The sequence below is a fragment of the Ananas comosus genome, linkage group 13 (assembly GCF_001540865.1).
Source record: "Ananas comosus cultivar F153 linkage group 13, ASM154086v1, whole genome shotgun sequence".
Taxonomy (NCBI): domain Eukaryota; kingdom Viridiplantae; phylum Streptophyta; class Magnoliopsida; order Poales; family Bromeliaceae; genus Ananas; species Ananas comosus.
In genome coordinates, this window is record NC_033633.1 from 6,470,146 (window position 1) to 6,493,561 (window position 23,416).

General features: G+C 35.5%; 1 protein-coding gene across 1 annotated transcript; it reads left to right on the forward strand.

The window, feature by feature from the left end:
- Positions 979-16,166, forward strand: LOC109719461 (long chain acyl-CoA synthetase 6, peroxisomal-like; the record flags this gene model as incomplete). The annotated part of the gene is given in 23 exon segments (XM_020246164.1): positions 979-1,029; positions 3,920-3,980; positions 4,051-4,128; positions 4,494-4,565; positions 4,666-4,747; positions 4,877-4,982; positions 5,072-5,148; positions 6,201-6,245; positions 6,343-6,429; positions 7,586-7,675; positions 7,800-7,879; positions 8,018-8,111; positions 8,487-8,575; positions 8,667-8,755; positions 10,775-10,904; positions 11,019-11,137; positions 12,623-12,746; positions 12,869-12,955; positions 14,525-14,628; positions 14,706-14,791; positions 15,357-15,443; positions 15,539-15,625; positions 15,743-16,166. Coding segments are annotated over 23 exon segments (2,012 nt in total), but the record flags the coding sequence as incomplete, so codon positions are not given.

Consider the following 23,416-nt stretch of genomic DNA (forward strand, 5'->3'; position numbering starts at 1 on the left):
TACGTTTGAAATTAAGTATTGGAATAGTACTAGTCCACCAAAATAGTGGAATAGCAAATCTCTTGCTATTCCGGAATAACCGGGAATAACAAAGTTTGACCGGGATAAAATATTCCGGCCAAATTTCACCTCGTTTGGCGGAATAGCAAGGTTAACTTTGGTTATCCCCGCTTATCACCCGAACCAAATGGGGTCTATATAAGCCATTTGTCTCTAAAATGTATACTTCTCTATAAAATAAAACTAAAAAAATAATAATTAAATATTTATAATAAAATTATAGTGATTGGTCCACTAGTTGAAATAGTAATTTTAATATAATAATATTTATGAACTTCTATTTGATGGGATTTTTAAAAAGAAAGAGAAAAAGAAAAAAAATTAAAATGCCCCGAGAGAGATTCCATACTGTCACACTTGCACCACGTTATCAATAACAAACCAATCATATTTCAAACAAAATTATAATAAAATATTATTTTATAATCGTCACCGGTGTACCCGCTGCATTCTAGAATTTTTCGTGTTCAAGCCCGAACTCCACAAATAGTTTGGGCCCCGGCACCAGAAGATTTTCGTCCGGTGTGGCCCTGTATATATATTTATTATAAATAAAATAAAGTACGTACGTAAAATCCTTTGTTTGCGGGTTACTATGATGCAAGAAAATTATAAAGGAAAGCTAGAGTACGGATAAATATCATCATTACTATTAAATTACGGGGATATATCATCATTAGTCCTAATCCTTGGTCCTAATCCTAAGTATTATATATATATATATATATATATATATAAGGATCTTCGCATGGCACGCACAAAACAATTACCGCCTTAGTATTATTAGAGCCAGGGGGCGAAGCGATCGAAGGAAAGCGAAATTGCGAAGACCCTGTTCGGCTGTTCCGATGGACTCCTCCTTCCGCCGACCGCCGCCTCTGCGCATCTCCGCCCATCTCGACCTCCGCCCGCAGCCGCCCGTCGACTCTCGCCTTGCCGCTAACCCCGCCGCCGGCGAATTCGTCAGCGGTACCTCTCTTCCCCTCATCCCCTCATCCCCTCCTTCCTTCCCTTTTTTTTTTCTACTCCTCCTCAGTCATATGGTTTTGGGAATCAGGGGATCTGATTGCATCTTATTTTCCTTTTGGTGCACCGAAACCTATTATTCGGTGGAGGGTTAATTGGATTAATTAAGGATTGCTCGGTGGAGGGGATCCCTTTTTTTTTTTTTTTTTTTTTTTTTTTTTTTTGGCGTAAGAAGGTGTGGAGACTCCCATCTTGGAATAGATTCTTTTGATTGATTGATAACCCCTCCTCGGCGGCCGGCTTTTAATTGTGTTGAGTTGAGTCATTTTTCCAAAAAGGAATTGATTAAAATGTATGGCTCAGTTAAATTTGTAGTTCTGTCGGGAAAAGTGGAGGGAGAAAAGTTGTTTTTGGCCGTAAATGCCTCCTTCCAACTAGAGCAAATTGAATCTCACTCTCCCCAAAAACCTAGTTGACTTTGTCCTGGATGGTCACAAAATCAATTATGGGAGAGAAAAAGGTGCCAAAGTAGAGAAAGAGATGGGAATAATAATAAAAATTTAAAAAAGCGGAATAATTACAGTTCCAGAGCCATTGACATCCGATCAAACAAACCATGGTGGATTTGTGATTTTTTTTTTTTTTTTTAATCTGAACTTTAGTTCTACTGAAAATTATTTTAGACCGGAAAATCACTTACGGACAAAACGGACTTGCCACGGAAGTTACCATTAAGTTAAGAGTGTTTTTTTTTTTTTTTTTTTTTCCAACTTTTTACCCCCCTGAGCTGAGATCGTATTTACTGCTGATGAAAATGGTTGGTGGGTCTGAAAAAGACTCGCATTAGATTGAATTGCTGGTGGGTCACTTAAGAAGGGCCAATAAAAGCTATATTCTTCATATAGAGTTTCTTTTTGACGGCAAACTGATTAGCATCTCTTTATTATTCTCTTTTTTCCCCCCTTTTATATAAGTTTCTATTCTTCCAAGAAATGCAAAGGATTCTTATGTAGTTGCGTGTGTCAAATCAAGTGAATAGATGGAGTAAGGAGTGATGTAGGGGAACATCATAGACAGAAAGTTGGTACTTTGGTTGAACCGTTTGGATAATGTAAAGCATATGGTGGACAGAAGGGAACATATTCTTAGCCTTAGCATGTATCTTTGTAAATTGGAAGCAAGAAGTGAGCGAAATCAGAGTAGACAGTGAGTTAAATTTGATCTCAGCTGCATATAGCACTTCTCCAGAAAAAGAGTTAAATTTGGTTTCAGCTGCATATAGCACTTCTTCAGAAAAGGAGTTGAATTTGGTTTCAGCTGCATACAACACTTCTCCTACTGGTGTGCCAACCTTCTTTGACCATGCTTGTTCATAGCTGAAGTCCTGGTCTCTCTCTCTCTCTCGCTCGCTCGCGCATGCACGCGCATGTGCGAGTGGACAATGCGCAGAGTCTTGTTTTGGACTACTAAGTGGAAAAAGCCATCCTTTTTTATGCTGATAATGATGCCTTGTGTTGCATTTCAGGTCCTCTCTTCTCTTAGGTAGACTTTCATCGACTTTCGTTGACTATCATATTAGATAGAGCCCTTTTTTGTATTTCCCTGCATAGCATGTGACTCACTAGAATTAGAACTTCAGAGTGGAAGTTCTGCTCTTTAGACTTGCAAATCTAGATTTATTGGCTGTTTACTCTGACACCCCTTTGATCACAGAGGATTCCTCCAGCATGCTCACCAAGCTTATCATTAGGTTTAGATGGTGAAGGAAGGAAGGATCACATTATAATCATGGATTGTAGATCGACATGGAATGCTTTCTCCATGAAATTAATTGGTAATTTGAAAACCGACACTGAAAGGAGTTAGTCTAAAATTTAATTCCTGAGTAGAAGAGGACCGTTGGATCTTGTAGGAGAGACTCATGACAGTACAATGCCTTCATGTGATAAATATTTTCTCTTTGAAACACTTGGTTTATACATACTTAGTAAGTTGAGAGAACAATATGATTGCCGCATTCAGGGCCACACTAGCTCGAAACACAAAGAGAATACAAAACTCAAGTGCTGAATAGTTGCTAACTTAGTGGGCAGTCTTGTTAAACCAGTAATAAACAATGTATTTTTTGTTAAATGAAGCAATACTCTTATGTTTTTGGGCTGCCGCCACTTTTTGACTGGAAGATGATGATGATGGTACCAGAACACCTAAACTTTTGATAATGTGGTGTCAAGAGAAAGTTTCCTTCCTTCAAGCCCATAAATGTGATAGTTTGCTACTTTATTGTACATGCTTCCTCCTTTGCTATTGGGGTAAACTATAGCCTGGTTTATATTTCGTGTTCTACTTGGTTGATTTGTTTAGTCCATGAATTCTTTCAACTCCTCTCACAAGTTTTCTTTATCTCCTAAAGAAGTGTCCGAAGCTTTTTGCTTACCTAGTGATCCATCAAATCCAAGGTAAGTTGGATTGAAGATCCAAGTTCTCTGTGCGGACAACCTTCAGTCACTTGATAGACAGAAGAGATACTATCTCAATTTAGCTGACCTATCTAGCAGATAATGCTTACTCGGAGTTCTTCGATTGATTACTTCCTGATATTTTAGTCATCAACCTTTGATTCCATAGAAATCCCAACTTTCTATTGTATGTTGCGTCCAGTTTGAGAATTCGGCAGGAAATTTGTATTTCACGTATAAATTTTCGAAGCACCTAAAAATTAAGTGTGTTTGAAGCACGAAAGTTTTCCCATGGCTGAGAGTTATTTGTTTCCTTCTGTTTTCCTTTCTCTGCATGTTGTTTAATAATGTGAAACAAAAACAAGTGGCTTCTTATGATTCTCCATGTGATTGACTTCCTAAGGTCATAATTTAATATTTGACAAATAATGCAGTGCAGGGCTACAGTGTTGTTCTTCCAGAAAAACTGCAAACTGGAAAATGGAATGTGTACAGGCATGTAATTTATTTTTTTGGTCTTAGACGAAGGTATTGTTTCTGTATCAAAATTTATTCTTCTGTGCAGGTCGGCCCATTCACCTTTAAAACTAGTTTCTCGGTTTCTGGATCATCCTGAAATTGGAACATTACACGATAATTTTGTGTAAGCATTTTTACATACTGTTTCTCTATTTTCGTACCGTAATTTCATCTCATTAAATAGTTTGCAACTATTACTTTGAACAGTGTCCTTCAGATTTCCTCTTTCCTTTCCTTTTCTCGCTAAATATCATGTCGAGGAATTTCTGGTTTTCCATTTCATAGTGTCATCAAACACGCTTCAGAGTTTTCTCTTTTATTTTCCTTTGTTTCACAATATTATATTAAAATTTGGGTGGGACTGGTATTTTATCATATTCTTTTTGAATGCTATCACATCGATCTTTCATTGCAAGATGATTTTTTCTGGCAAAGGGCTTGTTGTCTCTGAGTGAAGTAATGTTGTTCTTTGACTATTGTATGTATCAGGCATGCTGTTGAGACTTTCCGAGATTACAAGTATTTGGGAACAAGAATTCGTCCAGATGGAACAATTGGAGAGTAAGTACTTTCCAGTTTCTTTTCTTATCTGCTTTCAGGCTTTCTAAATGTTGTTGTTTTTTTGTTTTAATTAAATTTTCAATGTCCATAACTTCTGAAGGTATAAATGGATGACCTACGGGGAAGCTAGTACAGAACGGTCTGCTATAGGTTCTGGTTTAATCTATCACGGAATACCAGAAGTGAGTCAAAAATGATGTCACAATGTTGTTTCAAATACTTCAAATACTTACGTGCAATTCACTAGTAGTCTTATCCACAGAATATCTTCCGAGTCTTTAAAGTGTTAATTATACTTATCTTTGAAATAGGGTGCCTGTGTTGGTCTATATTTTATAAACAGACCTGAGTGGATCATCGTGGACCATGCCTGCTCGGCATATTCTTACATATCTGTTCCGCTCTATGACACTCTTGGTATGTTTGGTTTTGAAGGATAGCATTGTTGATCTTTTCTTCATTCTTTCTAGCAAATTTCAATAAGTGGCTATTGTATTTTTCTACAGGTCCTGATGCTGTTCAATATATTGTGAATCATGCTGCTGTACAAGTTATTTTTTGTGTACCACAAACGTTAAGGATTGTGAGCTCCGCTCCCCTGATTTATCTTAGTTATATGCTCTAAGATATTTCTTTTCTACTATTTAGAGATTGCGGATCACTTGTTTGGGCATTAGGATTTCTTGCTGTGTAAAAGAAGAATAGGGCCAGTTGATTGAATTGACTCTCTGATTGGTTATTTTATTCAGCTACGAAACTAGCTTTCCATATAGTATAGGGAAACTAAACAGCAATACTGTGAGAGTTCATTGTGCCATTCCATGATTCATTTGATCCCTCCTTTGGCAGCATGAGTATTTTGCTTTGTTCTATTGCTTGCTTAAGGTTGTGGCAAGAAGTTAATTTTGGTACTCCTTCTGGACTATCAGTTAGTTTTGTTTGTTTTAGGGGCCGAATATCGGTTGTCTTTTGAGTTTAATGAATTGAAATAAGACGCAAATCTTCTCCATTACTTCAATATATTTCCTATTTTCCTCCTTGTGGCTTTTGTCATTGATCTATTTTCACTAATGCTCTACATCAGTGTAAGTCATAGCTATATTTAATTATCTATCATTTATAATTTTATAGATTTCAGAGATTAGACGAAATTGTTATCATCATTTGAAGTCTTATTATTGCTGGTTTATAGATTCGAGAGATTAGATGAAATTGTTTTTATGATTTTAAGTCTTCGGAGAATTTCACTTCTAAAATCTCCTTTCTACTTCCATTTGTATCATCCATATTCACATTTTCCTACAAAATCCCAAGTCTCTGCTTCGTGAATCCTGAGTATCTGCTTTTGCAGGAAAACTTCCAGGCGGTTAATATTGACTTTCTGGATGAGTTAAATGTGTTCTCTGATTTATAATTATCAATATAGAGGCTACTAAGTGATTAGGTGAATTTCTGAATGAGTTAAATGTGTTCTTTGCTTTATAATTATCAGTATAGATGCTGCTAAGTGGTTGCGCCATATGTAATCAAATCTTACCAAAATTTTCAAGCATTATACATTTGTGTTCTCTTTTGCTGCTTTTTTTTCTTCTTTTTTTTCCTGAACCTTTCTTATACTTTCTAATTTGTTTGCAGTTGTTGAGCTTCCTTAATCAAATTCCATCTGTTCGTCTAATAGTGGTAAGAAAGAAAATTTGCTATCGTAATTTTATACTTGTAAAAGAGATTCATTCTTTTAGGAATTTTAGCTTATGCTTTTTTTCATACATTGAAATAGGTAGTTGGTGGGATCGATGAAAACATGCCGTCTCTTCCACCAACAACTGAAGTGGAGATTATTACTTACTCAACACTATTCAGTGAGGTGAGTGAATTATCTTCATACATCTATGACTCTCTCCCTAGCTTGTTCTTATACCATAGAGGGAAGTGAAAGAGGCACTGCTACCTCCTCTCCTCTCCTCTCCTCTCTCATTCTCCTCAAACCACCACCACCCCCCCCTTCTGAAACAGAGCATTCTTGAAGCTTTTACAGGAAGCTAAGTTGGTTGAAACTGACTTAGCTTAAGTCAGTTGAATCAACTATGGAAGTCTATAAATATAGGTTTGAGGTTCCACACCAAGGCAACAATGTGTAGTAGTCACCACACAGAGTAAGGGCATGGAAGAGTTAGTGAGTCTTTTACAAGTTTTGGGTGTGTATGAGTGTTGTCTGCGGTCTGCGAGTCCACCACAAGGAGAGTAGTTGTATGTGAGTGCTTATTTCATGTATTAATAAAAAGAGTTCTATTGTTATTCTTGGTACGCCAAAGTTCTGCAGGAAGATGTCGTTGCACTGGTGATAGCTTCTATTTATTTCCAGCTAGTAATTTCTGGTCATCCCAGTGTAAGACTATTTCCTTTTGTAAGAAATGGAAAGGATGCATGGAACTTTCTGCACTTCTTTGCCCCCATTTTGAGCTACTGAAAGATGAGATGCTATAATTTGATACATTTTGCCTGCTTTACCATTTCACATGAACATTGAAAACCTGTTTTAATCCTTGAAGCTCATCTTAGCTAGTTGTGCCTAATTGGCATCTTAATTCTAGGTTGGGGCACATCTGGCTCGATGTGCTAAGCTTGGTGCCTTGGGCGTAAATAATACTATGAGAATGCAAATGAGACCTATTTTTAACTACTAAAAATAGAAAATCCTACAGAGCTGCTTTGCCAATTATTTAAAAACGGATTGCATTACTACCTAATGTCCTGTTTGGAAGAAAGGACTAGATTTTCCACTGAACTTCCCTTTATTGTAAGCAAAGTTCCCTGTTTCTACCATGACTGATTTCTACTTTCAAAATGATCTGTTTACTTAACATTTTTTTCCCCCACTACATGGTTTGTTTGCTATTCATTAAGGTTTCAATTTCAAATTTCCTAATCCAAAAGAACGGATTTTTTTCGTCATCCTTATAATTTATCATTTCCTATTATTATATCTTCAACAGTTCTCTTTTGATTTCAAATAAAATTAGGGACAGAGAAATATTCAGCCATTTCGCCCTCCAAAACCTGAAGACATTGCGACGATCTGCTACACAAGTGGTACAACTGGCACACCAAAGGTAGTAAAATCAGATTTTAGCCCAATATGCAAATGTGCTTTTAACAACACCTTATTGGTTCATTTTGGTTCTTATCTTTTATTTATATAATCTCACTGAAAATAGGACGTGCTTTATTTTTCAGGGAGTTGTTCTGGCCCATGAGAACTTGATTGCCAATGTTGCAGGAAGTAGTCTGTCTGTTGCATTTTACCCTTCTGATGTGTAAGTATTTTGTTTTCAGCTCATGCGTTGTTTTTTCTTTCTTGTTTTGTTTTGTTTTTTTTCTTTGATCTGTATGGTTTCAGACCGCCTATTAAGTTGTCCATAGATATCTGAAAATTGTCTTCTACTTATTTTCAGTTATATATCCTATCTACCTTTGGCACACATATATGAGAGGGCCAACCAAGTTGCGATGGTATATTTTGGTGTTGCTGTTGGTTTCTACCAGGGGGTACGGATATTTAAAGCACCAATTAATTCTTGCTTTCTTATATTCTTTTTTCTAATCCACTAGGACCAGTATCTTATTTCCTGTTATACCTTGTTGGGATCTATCTAATTATCTACCTAATCTAAGGTGCCCAAAATCATAGATCCTACTAAATTTGAAACTGGTGTGCTGAAGTTGACACAATTTATAATGATTCACAAAAGATTGTATTAATGATTCTGCTGTTAATGGTAGCACATCTGCTAGTGAATAGCGCTATATACCATCTCTCCATCATGATTATCATTCCATAAAATTATTAGTACTAATATTACATGTATTCTGTCTTTTTTTTCATTTAGTTTTGTCAACTAATATTGACATTTTTTTTCCCAGGATAATTTGAAATTAATGGATGATCTAGCAGTTTTAAGACCGACATTATTTTGCAGTGTGCCTCGGTTATATAATAGAATATATTCTGGGTAAATATACAAACTCGTGGTGGTTTTGTGTCTTAGTGACAAGCTGGCTTTGAGTATTTCATTTACGAGTAGTTACTTTCTTAAATTTCAGAATTGTGAATGCCGTAAAAGAATCTGGTGGATTGAAGCAAAAATTATTTAATGCAGCGTACAATGCCAAGAGGCAAGCAATAGCGAATGGTAAGATGCAGAAAACTTCTGTTCCATTTAGACTTCTGTTAATGCTTACAGGCTTCTGTGGATGTCAGAACACGTTATTTTTATCTAGTCATTACTTGTGATGTATGGGGATTTCCATTTTCATTTACTGATTGCGACCTATGCGGGTGATTTTAATCCATTGCGAAGGCCTTAAAATCATGTTTTTCAGGATAACACACATCATCAACCACCTATGTGGTAGTTTATCTTGAGGAATATGACTTAGAGGTAGGGGCGAGCTTTACTCTGTTCAAATTGAATTACCCAACTGAACCGATCAAAATCAGTCAGTTTGGTTCAGTTTTACATATAATATTCTTCGGTTCAGTTCTAAAAGTTAAAAACTAGAAAAACTGAATAAACCAATAGTTTAGTAATTCAATATATATTTGTCTTAAATTTAAAAATTATGTATTAATTTTAAATAATAATCAAATAATTAGAGATATAAATATTATTATCTTAGATTAATGAATTTTAACATAAAATTAATCATGATTATTTCTTATTTTTAGTAGTTTAAAAAGATTTAAACTAAATAATGCTATAACCAAATTAACCGAACCGAATTGACAGAATTATTTCGATTCGGTTCGGTTCATGCCTCTAATTTGGTTCGGTTCGGTTTTTCAAAAAAACTGCAAAAACTGAACCGAGCCGATCGATGCTCACCCATTTTTAGAGGCTGTATATAGTATGTGGTCATAACTAAGTTATCATTCTCCCCACCGACCAATTACCACACATTCCTTAAGATATCGTTTGGTTCGGGAATAGGCTGTTCTTGCTTATTGATACAGGTACAGCATTTGGCATAGGCAGGAACTATACCAACTTTATATTCAAATGAGATCGGGTTATTCCCAGAAATAAGAAAAGTAGTGTTGGATTGTTAGATTAGAATAGTAGGAAAGTAAAATATTTTACCTCATTAATTAACATTAAAATATTAATTAATAAATTAATGAATTAATTAACTATGAATACCGTATAAGATGATGGAGAAGTAGATTAATTAATTAACTAACTGTAAAAATAAGTTAATTTATTAGTAAATTAGTTAGTTATATATTTAATTAAGAAATTAGTTATACTAGTTAAAATATTAATTGGCTAATTCATATGAATATTAGTTATTGAATAAACAATTAAATAGTGAATTTTTAATTAGCTAATTAATTATAAATAAAAAATTAATTGGTTGAATAGTTAATTGAAAATTTATTAAGTTGATAAGTCAGGTGATTAATTACTTATCTAGTTGATTACTAACCACCCTCTTAATGGGTTATACCCAGAAAACCCGTTAAGAGGGGAATTAGGAATTCTTGTGGTGTTTGGTGGAATAAGGGGAATAAGGGCTCTATTTCCTCCCTTATTCCCTAACCAAAGACAAAAATAAATACCTAAAGTGAAAAAGCTTCAGAGGTTCTACTATAACAACTTTTAGATATTGATCATATCTTTCCAAAAAGGGTATTTTGTGAATTTCATCTTCTTTTTGTCTATTACATATTTACTGAATAGATTTTGAGATCTTTTCTTAGTTTAAATGTGAGGAGTTTTTGTCATGTATATTGGCAAAGGGGAGTACTGATAAAACCATTCTTTGATACAGCTAATTGTCTTTGAAGCATGAATATCCTATTCATAAAGCAGGAGCTGCAAATTGCAAAATTTCATCTTTATTGGTTATAAGATCAAAGATTTCATTGATGTTCAGTTGTTTTGGCCGGATATGTAAAATAAGAGAGATTAAGTTATTTTAACTGTGTAATGATACATTTCAAATACACTGGATCAGTTTTAGCTTAAAAGCTAAGAACTAGTATGTCACAGCAAACATAAAGATTTAAAGAAGACAGGAGTTAAACCTTATTGAAAGTTAAAACTAGTGATGTTCATATTAGCTAATGTTCTTTGTGCTGTTAGATTTATTGGTTTTCAGATCATTCAATGGTTGCACTTATAGCATCTCATCCTATCACTTTGTCTCAGGAAGGAATCCATCTCCTATGTGGGATAGACTAGTATTCAACAAACTTAAAAGTAAACTTGGAGGACGAGTTCGCTTTATGACATCAGGTGCCTCTCCACTGTCTTCAGATGTCATGGACTTCCTGAGAGTGTAAGCTAATTTCCTGTTTAGCTTTCATCTGGTTAATCCAGTTTTCATGGTTATTATGCGATCCTAATTATTGTATTACATGGTTGTGGTAATGTCATGATAACTTTCCTTCAGATGCTTTGGTGGTCAAATTATTGAAGGTTATGGAATGACTGAGACATCTTGTGTTATAAGTACAATGGACGAGGGCGACACATTAATTGGTCATGTTGGCTCTCCAAATCCTGCTTGTGGTGAGCTTATGTTCTTCAATTTGAACAGGATTATGCCATAGCTAATATTGCTACTTTAGCTAGCTGCGTTCCAAATTATAAGTTTACAAAGGCTATCATAACATTGTTAATATAAGAAGTCATAATGGACTTCAATGTTAAGAGGAAAATAATTCTTTCTGTTTGTTGTTTTTCTTGCTGAGCTAAAGATCTTGTGGAAACATTTTTCATTTTCATCACCATGATCTGCTTACATCGAAAATGTAAATAACTCAGTGGAAGCATAAAATTAAACACTAGGCTGCTCAGTCAGGTTTTATGGACATGAGAACGTAAAAAATGCTAGCAGCTGTCCTAGATGTGTAATATCTAATTGCCAAATTTTGGAAATTGTAGATGTTAATTGTGATACTTATTCAAGTATATGATTGAGGATAATTGAACAGACATAGCTATTCCTTTGTACGCTTTGTCCTGTTATGTTGTCTAATAAATAGCTTTGTGTCATCCTTGCAGCTTCCTTGCTTACTATATTGAAGGGCTAGAATTTTATAATCGGTGATGTTTCTTTTGTTAAAATAATGGAAGATGTTGAGATATGAAGATGTTATAGGCTTTCATAGTCATCGTTATAATATTTTTATGGTAAATTATTACAATCTAGGACATAGTTTTTCAGTTAGCGATGGAGTGTTTTCCACACATACTTCTTTTTATCAACCCTTTCTGTAGGAACTGTTTACTCCTAGGCTGTTACGGATGTTGAATAATAATACATATTATTCTTGACAACCTTCATGGGTTCAAAACATTTAAGGCTGAGATTTTGAAGTGATGATTGATATTAATTGGTAGATAGATCTGATGGATAATTAATCATCGAAAACGCATATAATCCATTATCGGACAAAGCTAGGTGTAATCATTGAAAAGCATGTTCCTTTGGTGATCATCACAAGTACAAACTCAAACTACAAAGGGAGAAAAATTAAGTGGGAGGACAAAACTAGAAATTATAGATTAGATAATGCTATTGAAAGCCCCAGCTGAGGAAAAAATGCATGAAATTATAGATTATATAATGCTATTAAAAGCCCCAGCTGAAGAAAAAATGTATGTCGGATCACGCTTTTCTCCTAGAACAAGCACTTTCATGATGTTAATTAGTGTGAGAAATTTTGCTATTTCTAAGGTTTTGGAATTTGGATTGTACGTGCAAAAATACTATTGATTTCTTTTAAAGGTTTATTGCATAATTATAGTTTCTGTATTTGATTTTAGATCAATACAAACTAATTTAGCAAAGCAAATTTAGCTGTTACTGTTATTTACTAACGTTGGTTGAACATAGTTTTTTCCTTCACAGCATGAATCTTGGGCATTGCATCTACACAAGTGTTTAGAACACATAACTTAAAAACATCCGGACTTTTATTATATCATACATGCTTCCCTCCCCTTGTTGTGTCTTGTGACTAATTAACTTCTTTTTATTTACTTTTCCAGAGATCAAGCTTGTGGATGTTCCTGAAATGAATTATACATCAAACGACCAACCATATCCTCGTGGAGAAATTTGTGTCAGGGGACCTATACTATTCCGAGGCTATTATAAAGATGAAGCACAAACGTAAATTTTATAAAAAATTGCACATCTACTCCATTATACGAGAGGCCCTATTGCGTGTTTTTTTTCGTATTCTTTCATGTAGATTGTTATTAGATTCACTAAGAGAAGCCCCAATTTAACAGAAAAGAGGTCATTGATGAGGATGGTTGGCTGCACACTGGGGACATAGGTTTGTGGTTGCCCGGAGGGCGTTTAAAGATCATAGACAGGTGTGCTTGTTTACTAGATTTTTATTGTAATATGCATGCATAATATATTCTTTGATTAATGTTCCATTTATTTTAGCTTCAACTTTTCTGATTGCGGAAAGAGAAAAATGTGCTGATTTTTTCCCCCACTTTTACCTCTATTACGTTAAAATCATGTGGTTGCCTTAACAGAGCTATTTGCTTTCTTTTCTTGAGATTAGAGTTATCTAGTTGTTTTCTTTTCTTTGCCTCTGTTTTCTTGTTATGCGTTGTAGGGTTGGCTAGGAGTTTTGCATGGAGTGCTTTAAGATACTCTTCTTTGTTGGTGTCTGTAAACTCTGAAGGCACTGGTAATTTACATACTAAGCCATGCTGCCAGCATGCCTTACATGCTTGACATGGCAATCTTGATGTTGGTTTCGCCTGATCCATTGCATATGTTTATCTGCAATCTTGTGCTGAAAAGGAAAATAGCTGAAATTAATTGTATAGTGTTAACTAGGGAGGCAAAGGGAAAATGCGGATACTGTTTCATATCATTTTTGGGACTGTTATAAAGATGCTACATTAGGAAGTGATGAAGAATTACTGATGATTAAGGAAGGATTAACGAGGAACTTTTGCTTGTTTAACTAATGATGGAAAATTGGTGCAAAGAACTTAAAAGCAAGTATTCATATGAGGGATAAAAAAGATACAGGTTCCACTGTGATTCCTCGGTAGCTCCAGTTGTGACAATAGCTATTAATTACGCAGTAGACTATCCATCTTCTATAAAGAATTTGGAATTTTAAGATTCTTAGGATACATACAACAAAGTTCTAAAAACTTAGGAACTTTTGCTTGTAAGAAAGCCCTTAATGTGTGCTAATAACCCTTCATTAATTGTCATGTCATATTAATTCTAAAACATCTATAAACTATGATAAGGATATCAGTTAAATTCAAGAGCATCTATAACATGTGATAAGGATATCAGTCAAACGTGGTGAATAGTTTTTTTCACAAAATCCTTGTACTTTGTGGAATGTACTCTTTAGGCTCAGATTTACTCAACTTGCATATAAAAATTGCTTGTATCAATTTCAGATCTACCAAAGTGTCTATACAGTGATAGCTCATTATGTTAATAAATTGTCTGAGCGCTGGTGCTTTTGTTGCAGTAAGAAAATGAGGCTTCTGCGCTGGTTTGATGATAATAGTGAGACACATTTTTTATATTCATTTGGCCATCTTCTCCGAATGATTAAGCTGTTAAAGAACAACTTTATAGTCTAACGCCACTTCTCAGCTCACCCAAAAAGATTTGTTACCATGCCATTTGGTACAAAATTAGATGATCATGTTCCATAAAACTTTAAGTTGTGAAGAGTTTTTCTTTATTCCGAAAAAAACTGTGTTGTTGCTAATTCTTCTATCTTGTGCTTTATTTGTTTGACCTGTTCTAAGTACTTGGCTATGGCATTGTTAACTGAAAATGCCTGATGTTTGGGTCAACTTTTACTTGTGCACTATACTCATTCAGTAATATTGACTTGATAGTAAAATTTAGCTTTCATGTCTGAAGTTATTGTCTTGGAACAATGATAGGAAAAAGAACATTTTCAAGTTGGCGCAAGGTGAATACATAGCTCCCGAGAAGATTGAGAATGTATATGCCAAGTGCAATTTCATTTCTCAGTGCTTTATCTATGGTAGGTTTTGAAGAGTATTGTATTGATTTAAAATTGACATTCTGTGTATATCATTGGCACTTTATTCCTATTATCAGGTGATAGCTTAAATTCTTCACTGGTTGCAATAGTTTCTGTTGATCCAGAGGTAATGAAGTCCTGGGCTGCCTCTCAAGGTATTAAGGTCAGTTTTGTATCTTTTTCGTGTTTACTTTTTAGTACATAATTTGTATCTTTTGCGTGCTGCGAAATTCTCTTATAAGCATGCATGGAAATTTTTCTTAAGTTGCCTTTTGGTAGGAAATAAGCGTGAAATAAGTTGAATTCTTTGATTTCTGGCTAAGTGATATGACTAATAGTTTGGAAGATGAAAGGATGTTTTGGCTAATTTAAGATTGTTGCGTGCGACGACTTTTTGGTCAAAATAATTGGTGTTTATAAGTGAAGTTGTTATAAGCACCAAATCCTTCATTCTGGTTGCAGAGAGTTCGTTATTTATTTCAACTGATGCTTTACATGCTTATCCCCAGTTGGTTGTATTTGTATCACTTATCTGGTCGAGTTTCTGTACTAGTAGCTTATATTAGCCTGGCAATTTTGACCTCTGAGTTTTAGTTTGGTGTGTCATGAGATTCAGTTATTGAGTTCCTGGACAGGACTTTTCCCTCTTTCCAATGCGCGCGCTGCTCATGCTTACGCAGAATTCTATTTGTGCTCATTTTTAATGTTTTCTTTTGTAATTTACGCAGTATGATGATCTAGGACAGCTGTGCGCTGATCCAAGAGCGAGGGCCGCTGTCCTGGCCGAGATGGATGCTGCTGGAAAGGAAGCACAGGTAACAACTCTTCTGGCCTCCCATATTCCAATAGATCTTCTAGTTTTCTTTCAGGTGGTCCTGTCCTGACCCTTAACCATCATCTCTTCTTCCAGCTAAGAGGGTTTGAATTTGCGAAAGCAGTTACTCTTGTACCAGAGCAGTTCACTTTAGAGAATGGTCTCCTCACTCCTACGTTCAAGGTGAGTCCCTTCCCCCACCCTTTTTTCTTTTTTTTTTTTTCTGTTTAATTGAAGTAACATCTTTATGCTGATTGTCATTGTGAATGCAAACCGTACCTGTGGGTTCGCTATTTTCAGATTAAGAGACCTCAGGCAAAGGCTTATTTTGCAAAGGAAATTGCTGATATGTATGTGGAGTTGGCTAAATCTAATTCCAAATTGTAAGTCGAAGATGATCACAATTATTCTGAATAAGCTTGGTGGAAAGTGTGGACCGTGGATAGAAGAATGCCATTCTTTCTTCTTCTTCTTCTTCTTCTTCTTCTTCTTCTTTGGTTTCATATTTAAACTTGGCGATCGAGGGGGTTCCTTGGTGCTAAAATCTATGTATTTTGTTGAATAATGTGCGAGTCTTCGTGTTATTTTAGGAAATCCAGCTGATTTATATACTGAGGGGATACCTAAAAATATTAGGAGAAAACTCTGTAGCAACAATAGATGATGTACTTGCAATATTTAATTTTAATAATATTTCTTGCGGTCTTCTTTCTTGTTTCTTCTAGATGCTGTGCGTATTTCTTGCTTTCAAATTCACGATTTCCACAACAGATGATGTGTATTTCAGGTTTTCTTATTCTGTGATGAGTGTCACAAATGCTGCCCGCATTAGCTTCTAATGTGTTTGCATATTATGATGTGTGTTGGAAATAATAATTCAAACTTAATTAAAATAAAATATAGTTATAGATAAGTTTAAATATATTTTTTAAATATTAATATTTTATATTTTAAATTTTATAATTATTTATATTTTTAAATTTTAATTTTAATTTTTAATTTTTAAATTTCAAATTTACTTTTAAATTTTAAATTTTAAAGTTCATAATTATTTATATTTTTAAATTTTAAATTTTTCATAATTATTTTAATTTTTAATTTTTAAAATTTTAAATTATTTTTAAATTAAAATATCAAATTTTAAATTTTGTACAATTTTGAAATTTAAAAATTTTAATTTTAATTCAAATTTAAATTTAGATTTTAAATTATTTTACAATAAAATTTAATAAAAATATTAATTTATGTAAACATCAAAAAAATTTTGTCAAACAGCTTTTCAAAATTACTTCAAAAAAATCGCTTTTATCTAAACTCAGTCAAACGTTTTACAGCTTTTAACCAAAATAATTTTTTTAAACTAAAATCACTTTTTCAGAAACCACTTTTTCAGAAGCTGGGCCAAACAGGCCCTTCATGCCTTACCAATCATGCCACCTAGTACTAGTATATTTGTAGGGCACATATTTGGTATAAATCTCTCGATGTGGAGAAATTTGATGCATGGGTTCTATTTTGCCACTCATGGATTTGCAGGAATTGACGTCTATTTTGGGACTTTTTTACAAAATACCTCTCCAAAAATATATAATTTGTGAAATGACCCTCTAAAATTATATTTGAAAAAGTAACTCTCTTTTTGCCACATGGGCTCCATCTCAGAATGTTTTTCTAAAGACGGTGAATCGTTCACCGTCTTCAATAAGACAGTGAACGATTCACCACCTTCGTAATATACAAGTGAAAATAGTGAATAGTTCACCACCTTTGTAATATACAAGTGAAGACGATGAATGGTTCACCGCATTTACTAAGACGGTGAACCATTTACCGCATTTAGTGCAAATCCCCTTCCCACCGCCTTTAGTGCAAATCCGCCTTTCGAAGCCCTGAGAGTACTGTGTGCTTGAGAAGACGATGAATCATTCACCGTCTTAGTATTCACCGTCCTCACTAAGACGGTGAACGGTTTACCGTCTTCATTAGGTATACCCTAACCCGACACCTCTCCTTCTCTCTCGCGCTTTCGCTCCTTCTCTCTCTCTCTCTCTCTCTCTCTCTCTCTCTCTCTCTCTTCTCCTCCCTCTCCAAGAGCCCTCGCCGGTCCTCGCCGCCCCTGCCGCCGCCGCCCCCGCTGGTTGCCTTTGCCCCCCGCATCCGCCACCTCTGCCAACCTCCCTTAGCAACCCACGTTGCAGGTAGCTCCATTGCTACCTGCTGGATTTTCTCAAAATCTTTACTTGAAGTTTTCAGTTAATTAACTTAGGTTTTTATTTAATTTTATTACTCAATTAGCTATTATTGGCTACCTGCTCCATGACATTGTTAGTATTGTAGGTATTGTAAATATTGTTGGCATTGTTGGCATTATTGGCATTGTGGCAATAGGTTAGACTTGTAAAAACTAGGTTTAAATTATATTAAGCCATTAGCCATCGAGTAAATCTTAACATGTTGCCAATTTTACAATTGGTGTAAAAACTAGGTTTAGAATGGTTCATCATTTGCCAATTTTACAATCGGTGTAAAAACTACGTTTAGAATGGTTAACCATTTTTTATGTATGGAGAAGTAGCAGTAGTAATACTGATCAGATGCAACTTGTTAGTAAATATGAGCTCTTCCCTATCAAAACTCTTTGTTGAAATTTTGTGTGGGGTAGGGAAGCCTCCATATGATTCCTTAGCTTTTTTTTTATTAATTTTTTGTATTATATTCACTAAATATTTTGAGAGGAGATTTGAAAGCATTTTTCTGTGTAGTTAAAATGGCTAATTGTCGGATGTCTCTAAATGTTTATTAGGATGGACAGTTAGTTACGGATGGAAATGGTCCCCAATATGTCGGCTATCGAAAGAAATTGATCGTGATTCGTTCAGATACGACATATAGTAATTTTGAGACGAGAATGTATCGTTTAGCAAGTTGTAGTAGAGAAGAATTTCGTCTTAAATTCACAATTCGATGCCGTATAGGAGCGACTGAATATATAGATCACGAAATAGTAGATGATGAATCATTGGAGAGATTAATTGGATTGTTTGAACATTATGGATGTGTGTCGGTATATATCGAGAAAGATTTGCATCCGTCGGAGATACAATATCAGTCGCAAGGCTATTACAAAAGAAACATTCTTGAAGAATACTCCTTTTATTTATGGTACAAGCATTTAGCTCGTATCTCCTCAGAGAGAATAAAGAGATTGATAAAAGAAAAGATCTTACAAGATCTTCACTTAACTGATTTTGGTACTTGTGTGGAATGTATAAAAGGGAAAGTATACCAACACAAATAGCACTAAAGGTGCCAAAAGGAGTTCTAAAATTCTTGAGATCATACATATAGATATCATTGGACCTTCTCCTACTCTTTGTTTCAATGGTCAGAGATATTTTATCTCATTTATTAATGACCATTCAAGATACATGTATTTCTATCTCTTATTTGAAAAAGCTAAGACGTTTATGTTTTCAAAGCTTATAAAGTTGTGGTAGAGAAACAATTGGATAGGAAAATCAAGATTGTAAGGTCCGACAGAGGGGTGAGTACTATGAAAGACATACAGGTAAAGGTCAAATGGCTGGTCCATTTGCTTAATACCTCGAAAGTGAAAGCATCATTGCTCAGTATACAATACCTGGCACACCCCAACAAAATGGCGTTGCTGAAAGGAGAAATAGAACACTCATGGACATGGTAAGAAACATGATTAGCAACTCTTGTCTTCCATTTTCCCTTTCGAGTAAGTGCTAAAGACAACAATGTATGTTTTAAATAGGATTCCATCGAAGGTTCTTTCCAAAACTCCCTTAGAGTTATGAAAAGGATGAAAACCTAGTTTAAATCACCTATATGTATGGGGATGTCCAGCTGAGGTGAGGGTTTATAATCTACACATAAAGAAGTTGGACTTTCGAACAAGTAGTGGATATTTCATTGGCTATGCGGTAAACTCCAAAGGATTCATATTCTATTGTCCAAATCACTCACCCAAGATAGTTGAGGCCAGAAATGCAAATTTTTTGAGGATTCAAAAGCTAGTGGGAGTGTTGTTCCTCAAAAGATAGATTTTGAGAAAATAAGGAACTCAACTGGTTATCCATCAATAGATAATAATTTAGTTGCTCTTCCTAAAGATCAATTTGACCATACTGGAGACCAATTAATTTTGGAGCATAAAAATGTTGAACCAGTTGAACCTCCCCATAAAGAGCTGTTCTAAGAGGAACAGACAATTATGGAGCCAGCTTCACAGAATAATGAAAATCTATAGGAAGAGGTTGGCTTAAGAAGATCCTCAAGATAAAAGAGATCGGTAATTCCTGATGATTATGTAGTCTATCTCCAGGAATCTGACTTTGATGTCGGACACCATAAATACCCATAGACATTTTCAGAGGCCATACAGGAAGATAAATCCTCCCTATAGTATGATGCCATGAAGGAAGAGATGAAATTTATGGCGGATAACAAAGTTTGGGATCTTGTTGAGTTACCACAAAGAGTAAAAGCCATTGACTGTAAATGGGTCTTTAAGACCAAAAGGGACTCTTTAGCGAATATAGAATAATATAAGGCCAGACTTGTTGCCAAAGGTTTCACTCAGAAAAAAGGTATTGATTATCATGAAACCTTCTCTCCGGTATCAAAGAATGATTCATTAAGAATTATCATAGCTTTAATAGCTCATTCTGATTTGGAGTTATATCAGATGGATGTGAAAACGACATTTCTAAATGGGGGCATAAAGAAGATAGTCTATATGCAGTAGCCCAAAGGTTTTAGCACAGATGAAAATAATCACCTTATTTGCAAACTAAAAAGTCTATATACGGACTTAGACAGGCATCCTGCCAGTGGTATATTAAGTTCCATAATGTAATTACTACATTTGGTTTTGTAGATAATATTTTGGACCAGTACATATACCTTAAGATTAGTGGGAGTAAGTATATTTTCTTAGTCCTGTATGTGGATGACATTCTGCTTGCAAGTAGTGATTTATGTTTGCTTAAAGAAACCAAAGAATTTCTTTCTAAGAACTTTGAGATGAAGGAAATTGGTGAAGCTTCTTATATCATTGGCATAAAGATTCACAGAAATATATCTTAAAGGATTTCGGGTCTATCTTAGAAAATCTATATTTAAAAAGTTTAGAAAAATTTAATATGACAAATTGTACACCTACAGCTGCGCCTATAATAAAAGGTGACAGGTTCAATTAGAAACAGTGTCCACAAAATAATTTAGAACGAAAGCGTATGAAGAGCATACCTTAAAGAGCTTGATGTATGCGCATGTCTGTACCAGACCTGATATAGCTCATATAGTAGGGATGTTGGGTAGATACCAAAGCAACCCTGGCCTTGATCATTGGGAAGCTATAAAAAAAGTTATGAGATATTTATAAGGAAAAAAGGATGATATGCTCACCTACAGGCATTCTAACCATCTTGAGGTGGTTGGATATTCATACTTTAATTTTGCTGGATGTGTGGGTTCTAGAAAGTCCACATCAGGATATATTTTATTCCTTGCTTAATATGCTATATCTTAGAGGAGCACTAAGCAAGATACAGTTGCTACGTCCACTATGGAGGTAGAGTTCATCGCTTGCTATGAGGCTCGTCACAGGCTTTTTGGCTAAGAAATTTTATCTCAGGTTTAAGAGTTGTCGACTCTATCCCAAAACCAATTAAGATTTATTGCGACAATTCTACTGCAGTGTTCTTTGCCAAGAATAGTCAAATTACAGATCGCAGTAAACATATCGATATAAAGTTCTTGCTGTGAAAGAATACGATAAAAAGAATGTGGATATCCAACACACTAGAACCGAGATGATAATTGCTGATCCTATAACTAAAGTATTACCAGCAAACAAGTTCAAGAATCATGTTTATCATATGGGTATCTTGAATCCATTTATAATTTAAGTATTTTCTTCTTATATAAAGACTTTAAAGACTATTCTTGTAAAATATGGGATATTTTAATACGAGGAATTCAAATAAATTTGAATTCAATTCAAATTTGAATTTGAAGTATATATAAGTTGGCTATAGTTATGTGAACCGAGAGAGGGTGTAGATCTTTGTAAATCCATGGCCAGATCACGCAAAACAAAAACGTGATCTCAAAGATCCGATAGTGCCGGCACAGTCTATTCATAAATATGATGGACAGATTTATTGCAATTGCACGAAAACCAAGGGCCAAAAAAACCCTCAACATTTCATGTTCCGTTTTGCGCAAAATCATACATGGGATTGCCGTTCGATGTTCGACGTGTGTTGTGAGGGTCTTGGCGAAAATTTTTGAGTTGCGGGGTGTTTTTCTATAAAAATGCCAAAAGAGGGCTTTTGAGCACTTAGGGTTTCCCCCGCCCCCCCCCCCTCATTGNGGTTATCCCCCCCCCCCCCCCCTCATTGGCAAGCCCTAGCCACCACCTCCTCTTTCCTTCACAGCAGCAGCCCAACCTCCCCACCCTTTCGCCGCGCGCCACCACCTTGCTGAAGATACCATCACCGGCTATCAAAAAGCGTCTATCCATCTCCATCTCCCACTTTCTCTCTCTTCCTGTTCTTGGAGCCCGAGCACTGAGTAGACCCAAGCTCTCCCCTTATGAAGTCCCTCAGCCTTCCCTGACCTCCGGCCAACTCCCCTAGTGTCCTTGAGCCTTGTCGGAGCCGCTGCAACTGCCGGATCTTCACTGCGGATAGCACCGGGCAGGGGGGAGCCACCTCTCCTAAATCGAGGCCAACCCGCACCTACCGTTGGCGCTACCCTACCCGGCCTTAGGTATGTTAGATGTATGCCCTAGAAGCAACCAGGCCGACACATGTATTCTTTGTAGAACATAAATTTATATTTGATTTAAAATATTATGAATAAATTTGGGTTTTTATTTTCATTCATGTTGTGTATGTGTCCATGAATCATCCAAAGAACTAATAAGATAATGACACGTATTCTCAAGAGTTGAGAATTTGAGACATGTGTCATTGGTGGTTAATTCCTAAATACTCCCGATCGATGGATCATCACGAGGATGACAATTGATCCAATGAGATTGGTGCATAGATTGCTTCCCTTTTTGGATAGACGAATCTCGAGTCAACAGTGTGGAGACATTGGAGCGAATATACAGGCGGTTGTTAGAGAACAAGGATATCGAGCATGACTAACACGAGAAGTCACTTGGACATCTACTCACTCATCAGTGACTTACTCAATGTTGCAGTAATGTGACTGATCTTTTGATATCTGCAGTGCCTCAGCTATGCACAATGAGATTACTGTAGTTTGACTGTACAGACACTTGGTCCCTAATCATTCGGGTCCTTACGGTGCATGTTGATTGCAGTAGATTCGTTGTAGGAATAGGGTGGGCATCTATGTGGAATCTATCTCCCTTGGTAAATAGGGGCGTTAGTCTTATGTGATTTATGAAGAAGAACTTGGCTAAGACAGAGTTAATAGCGAAAAGTGTTTCCGATATTAAAGAAACTCGAATCAAATAAATTTGATATATGACGGACGATGGGGTTTGACGAGCTATTCCATGACCTCTGTCTAGTCGGGACTCTCAATAGAAGGACCGTATCACATAGTAACTGCACCAAGAGGTTTAGTATTCCATTCTACTAAAATGCTACTACATGCTGCTATGCGTCATTGGTGGATTGTGAGACTCATGGGAATTATCTGGATGATCGATAATTTTCATCGGGCTGAGTTGGAATTGTTTCAACCTATTAAAAGGAGTTTCAGTGATATTGTTGATGATGATCAAAATATATCTCACTACTAGATAGAATAGAACCTATGGGATCACACATATAAGAGGTTGTGACTGATTGGATAGCTAGATAGCAATTTTTGAATTGTCGGAGGACCTAATTGTCAATATGTTGATAATTGGACCAATTTATAATTATTACAAATTAGTGGTATTAGAGTATAAATGTT